Source organism: Scyliorhinus torazame, chromosome 10 (assembly GCF_047496885.1).
Source record: "Scyliorhinus torazame isolate Kashiwa2021f chromosome 10, sScyTor2.1, whole genome shotgun sequence".
Lineage (NCBI taxonomy): Eukaryota > Metazoa > Chordata > Chondrichthyes > Carcharhiniformes > Scyliorhinidae > Scyliorhinus > Scyliorhinus torazame.
This window is the reverse complement of record NC_092716.1, coordinates 262,264,220-262,275,841: the sequence shown is the minus strand read 5'-3', so window position 1 is coordinate 262,275,841 and position 11,622 is coordinate 262,264,220. Positions and strand designations below refer to the sequence as shown.

Sequence of the window (11,622 nt, the reverse complement as noted above, 5' to 3'; positions counted from 1 at the left end):
TCAATCTGGAGGCTGAGCCAGACTTTTCACAACATTGGTCTCATATTTCACCCAGATATGAGCTCCCATCCACAAATCCAAGTCTACTTATTTCCAAGACTGTAACACCAGCAGATTTCCGCGTGGGAGCTGAATTGTTGCACCAGAATCTAAAAGGGTGGTGAGTGCCTGGAACGCGTTGCCAGGGGAGGGTGTGGAAGCAGATGCCTTTACATTAATGGCGTTCAAAAGGCATCTCGACAAACACATGGGTAAGATGGGTATTGAGGGATACAGGCTTGGAGGGCCGAAGGGCCTATTCCTGTGCTGTACTGTTCTTTGTTCTGCACACAAAAACAAGGACAAGAGCATAGTGCATTAGTTAAATTAAAATCAGGTTGATGAAAGCTAATAAATATTCTGCTTTGGGGCTTAACTGGCATCAGGCGAATTCCGGTATAATTAATTCAAAATGAAGGTCGCTCACAAATGAGCAATAACGGCAGATCTAGAGGGTAGTGCAATAAAACCAGTTTAATGCTTGATTAACAAAGTACTGAAAAACGCAACTTTTATTATCAAAACCCAAACCCATTCATGATTCAGCAAATATAGTTTCAAGCAGAATATTGAGTATTGGAGGGAAAAATAACTAAAACAGAAATGCATTAATTGATTTTACCATTAGTAGGCGGCCAAAGTATCAGTTATTCCAACTAACCAGATGGCGGAGACTAAAGGATTAGACTGGGTAATGAACTACAACCAGTTCCATTTCAGTTAAAAGTTTAACTTGGTCAACAAGAAGTGATTGGTCTTATTTTGTAGGAAGCACCCACCCTTAAGAGTTAATCAACCTTCCCACACACAACTGTCACATTGGTTCAAACTGCCAGGGGTTCTCTTCAATGAGAAAGTGCATTTTTAATTTATATACGAAAGCACACCAACACACTCCTTTTCCATGGGGCATGTCAAACATCAACTTGAAGCTCTTTTCCCCGGTGCGTCTGGAGATTGGATATTATGCAATGTATAATTGCAACTCACAAGGGAGAAAGAAAACTTTATTCCCGGTACGGAACACAATTCATGCTGTATTAAACTGGAATTGCGCCGTTCAGTTTGAACCAGTAGCCGTGAGCATTTCACTGTCTCACTTCCACGTAGTTAGCTGGAAAGAGGCCGTATCTTCCTCGGCACTCCCCTCGCCACCATCCTTCGTCAATCATTTCTATGTTGGTAATAGTGTCATCGGGATCAAATGAAATTTCGTCATCGCCACCTGAAAAATGTATTTGCGGTGCATTTTACACAAAAGCAGTCCTTCGAGTTATATTCCGTTTACAACACAGAAACAGACCATCAACTCAAATTCACAGCCTCACCCCCCATACTTCATCTTTCTCTCCACTGTTTAATACCTGGCCTTCCCTTAAAAGCATTTAAGCCATTCGCCTCAACCAATCTTTATGTTAGCACTTTCTCCTCAATTCCTATTGGAGTTTTTTTTTTTTAAGGACTGTCCAATATTTATCTTCCCTACTTTTGAATTTTGTCACGAGTGGAAACATCTTTTCTATATCTACCCTATCAAATCCCTTCATCCCTCGGCCTTCTCGTTTCTTGAGAGAATAAAAATGTCCTAGTCAATGGAGATTGTTATAACCTCGCTGTTCTGGTATTATTTTGTGCTCTTTCTCCACTGTCTCCATTCCTCCTCTCTGGAGGCCAGAACTGTACGCAGTACATTGGGATTGCTTTAAAGAATGGTTCCAGTAACACAATTTGGGCTTCATTGAGGGAAGCTACTGAAGGCCAAGACCAAAGTTTACAGTAACCCTACACTTACCAGCCTGGTAGTCATACAAAGCCACCGCTGTGATTCCGTACTCATTCCCATATTCTGCGTAAGTGGGTTCATCTGGAAAGGAAGGTGCAGGACTAAATGGCAAGCGGTTTCAGTAAAAATCTGTTCAAACACTTTTGAAAAAAAGACCTGCTACTAAACAGATTCACCTTTCTGTTAAAACAGAAAGCTTTCCAATGGAACATCACTTACAGTTTTAACCATTGCCTTCCAAGTAGCTGACCACAAAATAGCAATATGTTCAGCTGCATTTTAGCCATTACCTCTTTGGTAATCTTGACTTTCCTCAGGCATCTGGTAAACTGCTTCTGGTTCATACTTCGCTTCCTGATGGTGTGCCTCCTCCGTGCCGTAGCTGGGCTCTGCTTCATAGATACCTGAATATTGGCTCTCTTGGTGATTTTCCACTTCAAGCACTGGTGGCTCCTACAAAATTGGGAATATTTGAAACTTCCTTCAACCAGTATCCCACATTCAATCCTTCCTATTGCTTTCAGTACACAATTGCTGTTCATGGTTATAGATAATCACCCATCTAATCAGGAGATCTTCGACCCTTCCTGATTGCCCTGGAGTCTGAGGATTCATCAGCTGAACACTGCCATGAATAACCAGGGAGAAATATCAGAGTATCAACAAATGTGTATTTTTCAATTTTTCTTTTAATTATAAAAGTATTGGAGAATTTAATGGAGAAAAAAGGCTGCTCTGACACGGGAGGAAGCCATGGGTTAGGGAAGCTTCTAGAAATAGGTTTACCAGAGTTAGCAACCCCTAATCTGCTCCAGTATTTATTCTTTGATTGAAGCACGCCCTTCATGCCACACCAGGGAAGTCTCACTTGGTAAATCTCGAGGGAAAACAGGGTCAGAACAGTTAGACAAGAACATACAAAACTGCCCATTTTGTCATTGTCCAGTGACTGGGTCTAGAGAAAGCCTTTACAATCTATCGCTCCAATGGCCTTATGAATATGGTGGTCTACTTTCATCCATTTACCTTGAGCCCATTCAATCTTGAATATACTCAATAACTCAGCACCCATAGTTCTCTGGGGTAGAGAATTTCAAAGATTCTTAATCCTCTTGAGTGAAGAAATTTCTTACCTCAGCACTGAATGACTATAAACAAAAATAAGTTGGCAGGCGGTTATCTGAATGGCCATAAATTAGGAGAGGGGAATGAGTAATGAGACTTCGGTGTCCTCGTATACCAGTCCCTGAAGGTAAGCATGCTGGTACAGCAGGCGGTAAAGAAGATGAATGGAATGTTGGCCTTCATACCGGTTGGCAGACAAGAAAGAAGAGTAGGAATGAATGGGTCTTTTTCAAATTGGCAGGCAGTGACTAGTGGGATACCGCAGGGATTGGTGCTGGGACCCCAGCTATTCACAATATATATGATTTAGATGAGGCAACAAAATGTAATATCTCCAAATTTGCAGGTGACACCAAGTTGGGTGGGTGGGTAAACTGTGAGGAGGATGCAATGATCCTTCAGTGTGATTTGGACAATATGAGGAGAGATTGAGTCAGTTAGGATTGTATTCGCTGGAGTTCAGAAGAATGAGGGGGGGATCTCATAGAAACCTATAAAATTCCAACAGGGCTGGACAAGATAGCTGCAAGAAGGGTGTTCCCAAAGGTGGGCGTGCCGAGAACCAGGGGTCGCAATCTGAGGATATGGGGTAGAACATTTAGGACAGAGATGGGGAGAAATTCCTTCACCCAGAGAGTGGTCGGCCTGTGGAATTCGTTACCACAGGAAGTAGCTGTGACCAAAACATTGCATGTTTTCAAGAAGCAGTTAGATATAGTACTTAGGGCAAAGGGACCAAAGGATATGGGGGGAAAGCGGGATTAGGCTACTGAATTGGATGATCAGCCATGATCGTGATGAATGGCGGAGCAGACTTGAAGGGCTGAATGGACTCGTCCTGCTCCTATTTTCTATGTTATGGTTGACCCCTTATCCCAAGATTAGGATCCTAGTTCTATGACCTCCGCATTTACCCTGTCAACCCCTTTGGCCACTTTCTGGCACAGAAATGGCTGCTGAAGGAAGGTGCCACCCTGTGCTGAAGCATGGTCAATTCTTATTGGTTGGCAAAAGAACACTGGAATGAGTAAGTCCCAGTAGAGTGGTCACATTCTAAGGGCACTGGGAACCAAAAAAGGTGTCAGCGGACATTAGACTTCTAAAGTGACCTTTTACTGGGGTCGATTAGCTTTTTTGTAAAAGGGCTATTAGATCAGAAGGCAGAAAGTAAGAAACGTCTTTTGGGTGGCGCAGCATAATGGCCGTTCGAGATACTTGCCTCTGTTTGAGTTGCCGCTGGTTTCCTCACGATTGAACTGTGAATTCTGGACTTTGAATATTAGGTCGCACGAAAGGAACAAAATGCACCCAAACCCTGTGCTGGACAGGTCCGGGAACTTCACAGAATCGCTACAGTGCAGGAGGCCATTCAGCCATCGGGTCTGCACTGACACCAAGAGAGCACTCTACCTAGGCCCACACCCCCACCCTAACCCCGTAACCCCACACATTGATCATGGCCAAACCACCTAACCTGCACATCTTTGGACTATGGGAGGAAACCAGAGCAAACCCATGCATACACGGGGGGAACGTGCAACTCCACACAGACTTATAATACCTGCCAATCTGATCATACATTGGCTGGATATGCAAATTAAAAAACTTAAGTACATCCATTGGGCTCGAAATCTTATGGTCCTCCAATAATATGGATTACCCAACCCACGAGAGGGTCTGAAGTACAGCGCAGACTCAGTGCAAACTGGTTGATTTTAGTGTTTATTTTATAACAGTGGGCCAGACTTTGTGATCTTCATTCACAAGAATCATGGCAATGAGGAACATTGTTTAAACCGGCTAGTGTGCTCCATTTAAAACCCTTAGACCTGGCCCACCGAGGTACTGCTGGAGTCCCCTGTTAATTACTTCCATTCACAGCTCTAATCTGACAATTTAAATTGTTAACCATCTCTATTCTCATTTTGCCACCTCACTATTCCTCAGGAGACTGCTGCTCCCAATCACAAAGAGAGGTTCTGCACTTCCTGAACCACTATATTCTGTTCTACAATGAATCACAGTGAAGGAAAGCAAATTACGGCAAAGAATGTTTGATACATAGATACATAGAAGATAGAAGCAGGAGGAGGCCTTTTGGCCCTTCGAGCCTGCTCCGCCATTCATCACCATCATGGCTGATCATCCAACTCAATAACCTAATCCTGCTTTCTCCCCCATAGCCTTTGATCCCATTCTCCCCAAGTGCTATATCCAGCCGCCTCTTGAATATATTCAAAGTTTTAGCATCAACTACTTTGAGAGCAGAAACCTCTGGAGTCATCAAGTGAGCGCAAGCGAGAAAGAGAACGAGAGAAAAATGAAACTTCAGGTCAGGTAGCCTAACATCAGTTGTTGGGAAAATACTGAAATCTGTTGTCAAAGAAGCCTGAACAAAGCACTTCAAAAGCATGATTAGAACAAGTCAATTTGGCTTGATGGAAGACAAATTCTATTTGACAAATTTATTAGAGCTTTTTGAGGGCGGAACAAGTGGGGAAGATACAAGGGATCAAGTAGATGTAGCATCATTGGATTTCCAAAAGGCATTGTGGGCAGCACGGTAGGATAGTGGTTAGCACAGTTGCTTCACAGCTCCAGGGTCCTGGGTTTGATTCCTGGCTTGGGTCACTGTCTGTGTGGAGTCTGCACATATCCCCGTGTGTGCGTGGGTTTCCTCCTGGTGCTCCGGTTTCCTCCCACAGTCCAAAGAGGTGCAGGTTAGGGGGATTCGCCATGCTAAATTGCCCTTAGTGTCCAAACAGGTTAGGTTGGGTTACGGGGATAGGCTGGACGTGTGGGGCTTAAGTAGGGTGCTCTTTCCAAGGGCTGGTGCAGACTCGATGGGCTGAATGGCCTCCTTCGGCACTGTAAATTCTATGACTCTATGATTCAACAAGGGGGATACAAAATGGTGAAGAAGCAAGATAAGAGCTCATGGAATGGAGGTAATACATTAGTATGGATAAAGGATTAGTTAACAGGCAGGAAACAGAGAGTGGGCATTATCAGGGCTTTTCAAGTTGGCAGAAAGTGAACATTGGAGTGTCGCAAGCGTCAGGGCCTCAGCTATTTACAATTTATATTCATGACTTAGATGAAGATATAGAGAGCAACGCATCAAAGTTTGCCAATGATACCAAGTGTAGCGGAAAGTAAGCTGTGGGGAGGACACAAAGGCTGCAAAGAGATAAAGGCAGATTAAGTGAGTGGGAAACAAGTTGACAGATGGAGTATGGTGTGGGAAAATGTGAAGTTATTCACTTTGGTCATAAGAAGAGAAAAGCAGAATATATTTTAAATGCGTGTAACTTGGATATTTTCATGTAAGAAACACAAAGTTAGCATGCAGGTGCAGCAATAATTAGAAAGGCAAATGACATGTTGGCCATTATTACAAGGGGATTGGAGTACACAAATACAGGAGTCTTGCTCCAACCTGCCACATGTTTTTTTGGAGGCCACATCTGGAATACCATGTCTAATTCTGACCTCCACACATTAGAAAGGCTTTACTTGTGTTGGAGGAAGGACAGCAAAGTTTCAATAAATTCCTCCCGTGGATTAGGGGGTTGGCCCATGATGAACGCTGGATAAAATGAGGTATAATCTCTGGAGCTTAGAAGGACAAGAGGCCATCTCATTGAAACCTCCAAAATTCTCGAGGGGCTGGATCGGATATTTCCGCTGGTTAGAGAATGTAAAACACTGGGTCACAGTTTCAGGAAAGGGTCGAATTGGGACTGAGATGAGGAGAAATTACTTCACGCAAATGTTTGTGAATCTTTGGAATTCTCTACCGCAGGGGATTATGGATGCTCCATTGTTGAATGTATTTAACGCTGGGACAGGCAGGTTTTTGGTCTCCCAGGTAATTGAGGGATTTGGGGAGCGGGCAGGAAAAAGTGAGGTCAAAGATCAGCCATGATCGTACCGAATGGCAGAGCAACTCTCTCCCTGCTCCTATTTCATGTGCTCTTGTCGAACAAACACTAGTGTCCTTCCTGAAGTCAGCTCCACAAAAACCTCTGCAAAATTACTTTGATGGGCTCAACATGCTGTCCAGATGGCCAGACGATTGCTCCTCTGCCATTCACCAACATTCCAGGGGGAGGACATCCTTCAAAAACGCTGACATTCTCCTTGAAGCTGGTCGGCATTGAGCTTAATACCAATGGTTCAGGGTGACAATAGTTTGTCCGTCGAGCGGCATCATCCTTCGAATCCCACGAAGGCCGGGCAGCAGCAGAGAAACGTGAAATGATAAACAAAACCAGAGCTCTGGACCCCACTACCAAGTGGGGCCTCCTGTCCCATGTCCCCAAAGATCTGCAGCACGAGTGTTAGACGGTTCAATCACAAGGCGACCCCGGGCAGAATTCCGCAGTCCTGAGTGGACATCATTCGTGAATCGAGGCACATCCGACGACAATAGGCCCAAGGTCACCGGACACCGATCAGCATTACAATAGTTTCATAACTGGTTTTCAAGGCGTTGTCGGGGCCCCGGGTGGAGGTTGTCCCGAGGGGGTTCAACGTCAGGAGATTTTAGTTACCTCCCAGGTGTACTCAGTCAGTCAATTTTGTTTTTAAAAATAGAATTGAGTTTTTAAAAATTCATTCATGGAATGCAGGCGTTTCTGAATAAGCCAGCATTTCTTGCCCATCCCTAATTGCCCTGGAGAAGGTGCCGGTGAGATATCATCTCAAACTGCTGCAATCCCGGAATTACCCTGAATCAACCGATAGCAATGATTAGTCAGAAATTAGTTTAAATTTAGAAGTTACTGCCCCCCCCCCCCCCGACTATTAGTTGAACGTCAAAACACAACTTACCTCATAAACTGGGCTAGGAGATCTCTGTTCGTTAACAGGTGTTGGAGCAGGTTCACGAACTGGGGCAGCAGCAGGTTCGTGAACTGGAGCAGGAGCGGGTTCACGAACTGGAGCGGGTTCACGAACTGGAACGGGTTGGCGAACTGGAGCAGGTTCTCGCACTGCAGCAGGCTCGTGAGCTGGCGTGGAGACAGCAGCTTGTTTCTTTGCCATGTCTTGTTCCTGCTTCCCCAAAATAAAAAATGTTTTGTATTAATAAGAACCCACGATGCCTGGAATTCACCACAACATGAACTTATTTGGCTTACGAACAGCATTAAACAAAAAATCAGGATATCAAGCCCAATATGTCCCCTTTCTCTCCCCTTTTTAAGTTGGCAAAGTTCTCGTGAGTGATTCATTTTGCTTTCTGATTTAGATCTGGAATCCTCCGTCACATACTGATGACATCTTCAACTCGGGTTAAGCTACAATCTAGACCTCACTCATCAGGAGGTATTTGGATAACCTCCATTTCAGAACCAACCTGCAAATATTCCAAAACTAAATTTGCAGCCTGGCTCCTTTGGCAACACACATTCCCCAGTCAGGGGGTTGTGGGCTCGATATTCGCCATGCATTTTACTGGAGGGTGACACTTCAGAGAGCTGCTGCAAGATCGCTGCATCGTCAGAGATGCCGTCCGTTTGGGTAGGACATTAAAGTGAGAGTCTGTCACTCTGTTCAGGGTGTAAATGCTCAGATGGCACTGCTACAAGATGAAATCAGCAGGCATCCGACCGTACATGGCTCCCTTAGCAACACTACCAATATATTCCGAATAGCCACGTTACAGCGCTTGGGACTCAATACTGAGTTCAACAACTTTAGTCTGTGACCTTTCTCCTTCAATCTTTCCCAGGTGCAGTTTAACATCCAACACATTTCTCCCTCTGCTTCTGAAGAAGAGTCAAACGAACCCAAAACATTAATTCTCGTTTTCTCTCTTCCTACAGATGCTGTCAGACCTGCTGGGTTTCCCCCACATTCTCTGCCCGGTTACCGATATCAGGTTAGCTGACTGTTCATCGATTTATTATTTGTGACACTTTACTTTGCACACATTTGACAATATACTTTCAAAAGTAATAACCTATTGATCAGAGGGCGGCCTACAGTTACAATGCACCAATATTCTACCTCTAGCACTACGTGGATGATTGGGTCAGTGTTTCAGACGCCTAGCCTCAACAGTGGCCAAAAGACTAGACCACAGCCGCAACTTGTTTAAGTTTTTAAGGCGGCGAGGAAAGATCGATTTCTTCCCGGAGTGACAATATAAGAAATAGGGCTGGTAATTTTATAAACAAACTTTATTAAAACAAAAGGAAACAATATTTAACCTTTTAAACTTCAACCCTAACAATTGCAGATCACATGTAGTTTCTTAACCTTAACACAATAATTCCCATTAAACAGCACTTTAACACAACACGCAGCTCTCATGCCACTTACACAGACAGGCAAAGGCAATCCTTGCATTTACAAATCAATTTTTTCTTCTGTTGGGAAATTCGTTCAGAACCCTTTTCCAAACCCTGCCTTGCTGGCAACTTTCATGACATCTCCTCGGTCAATTTCCAAAGCATTCTCCTGTACTTGTTCAAAACAAGATGCTCTCTTCCTAAGCTTCCCTCAGCCCCTCAAACAAAGGGTTGCCAGACTTGAACTTATCATCGTTATTTTGGCTGTTTGATTGCCCTCACCCATTTACACAAAACAGAGCCATGCTATTGATATGCAACTAACCTCCCATTGGCGGACACAAGGGCATTAGACTCTGTAATGGCCTAATGGCTGGTTAGACAGGAGTGTCCCGAAGGACAATGGATCTGGGGCATCCCGTGTATTCCCACTAAGCAGTTTAAATCTGACTGGGACAATGTAACTCCGCCAGGTGTAGGTATATCCCTCTGATTCCGTGCTAGCAGTTTTGTTTCCTCAGTCTCTTTAACCCCTAAGTTTCCTGCTCCATCTTCAATCTCATTTCTGGACACAATTTTCCTAATATCTCCATCAGTGCATTTCTTCAGCAGCATCTTGTTAACGTGTCAGGGACCATAATCCCTGAAAATGGCGATGTTCTTTTGACCTGAGAAATGAACCAGTTACTTTCTAACAATTTAGTGAACATTCATTGAAGACCGTCGTTGCAGCCGTTGCGTCATCTTCTCTTGGAACTTGACTGTTTGATCAAGCAAACTGCAGCATCTAGCTCCCCGTCCCACCCTATTCCTGAAATTAGCTGCCCAATGTTTTTTCAATTAACTGAATGTATTCCAATGAAACAGCTAAATGTGAATATTAAAAAAGCAATGTTAATCCGTTTGATATTACATCACTATTATGTGGCTCAAGCACGAACACTTATGCGGCATCTTTCACATTCCAGGTGCTCCACAGACAGCAATATGCCATGAACAGCGAACAGGAGGAGGGGTCAGCCAGTAAGAACCCGTGAACAGCAGGACGCCATTCTGACCCCCAACCCTCTTCTGCCATTCACCTGAGGAAGCAGTAATCTGAAAGCTAGTGATTTGAAACAAACCTGTTGGACTTTAACCTGGTGTTGTAAGACTTCGTACTGTGCTCACCCCAGTCCAACGCCGGCATCTCCACATCATAGCCATTCAGAGATATCCTGGCGGGTCTGTGTCTCGACTCCATCCCCCCCCCCCCCCCAAATTGGCTCCACATCCTTTGTGTAGTGAAATTTTTGCAAACTTCTCTCCTGGATAGCCTGACTCAGGTCATGTCCCCACTCGTGGTAAAAGAATTTGCTCTTTCCCGCATATCGATTTACTTCAAATTCCTAGAAACCTGAACCTTATCAGCCTTTGATGCTCTAGAGAATATCGGTTATCGATGATGGTTTAAGGAACATTGGCTGGAAGTAGTGCCACAGGATCCTTTCCATACGTCAGAACAAGCAGGTGTCTCGAAGGAAAGCGGAGAAGAACAAAAGAATAAAAGGAGACGCTGTTCTATATTCCACATAATCAGTGACACTCGGCACATTAGGGGTCTGTGCTATACCAGCTAACACAACAGGCCACTGAAACTTCCAATCCCTCGGCCTCTGCTGTCCAGAGGGCAGATGGCGGATGGGAACAGATTTCTTTCCAAGTCACACACAGCATCCAGGCTGGGAATTACACCACCATTCCTCATTGCCCATGGGTCAAAATCCAGCAAACACCCCTCCCTAACAGCACTGTAGGTGCACCTACACCACATGGATTGGAGTGGTGCAGACAGGACCGGACCTTCCTGTCGCTGCCATTTCAACTCACCGACCTGCTCTCATGTCCACGTATCTGTGGCCTGCTGCAATGTTCCAGTGAAGCCCAGCGCAAAGAACAAAGAACAATACAGCACAGGAACAGGCCCTTCGGCCCTCCAATCCTGCACCGATCATGTGTCCTGTACCCAGTCTGTTCATGTGCCTATCCAGATAAGTCTTAAAGGTCGCTAACGTATCTGCCTCAATCGCCTCACTTGGCCGTGCATTCCAGGGCACCACCACCCTCGAAGTAAATAACTTCCCCGCACATCTCCACTGAACTTTTCCCCCCCTCACCTTGAACCTGTGCCCCCTTGTAATTGTCATTTCCACCCTGGGAAAAAGCCTGCAACTGTTCACCGTATCTGTACCCCTAATAATTTTATAAACTTCTATCAGGTCACCCCTCAGCCTCCGTCTCTCTCGGGAGAACATTCCCCGTTTATTCAATCTCTCCTCATAGCTAATACCCTCCATACCAGGCAACATCCTGGTAAACCTTTTCATAGATCATAGA

At 44.7% G+C, this 11,622-nt stretch overlaps 1 protein-coding gene across 3 annotated transcripts in view; it reads right to left on the bottom strand.

Moving 5' to 3' along the window:
* Positions 1–498: 498 nt before the first annotated feature.
* The window catches only part of cttn (cortactin), an 89,709-nt gene continuing 78,585 nt past the window's right edge, over positions 499–11,622 (bottom strand). For 2 of the 3 annotated variants that reach the window (XM_072466752.1, XM_072466754.1), the window contains 4 exons: positions 7,784–8,008; positions 2,113–2,275; positions 1,832–1,903; positions 499–1,264 (listed from right to left, as the gene is read on the bottom strand). In XM_072466752.1, the coding sequence (XP_072322853.1) occupies positions 1,128–1,264; positions 1,832–1,903; positions 2,113–2,275; positions 7,784–8,008 (597 nt within the window). In that variant the 3' untranslated portion in view covers positions 499–1,127. The remainder of the gene's footprint in view (positions 1,265–1,831; positions 1,904–2,112; positions 2,276–7,783; positions 8,009–11,622) is intronic. The other variant, XM_072466753.1, reaches the window with a different exon arrangement.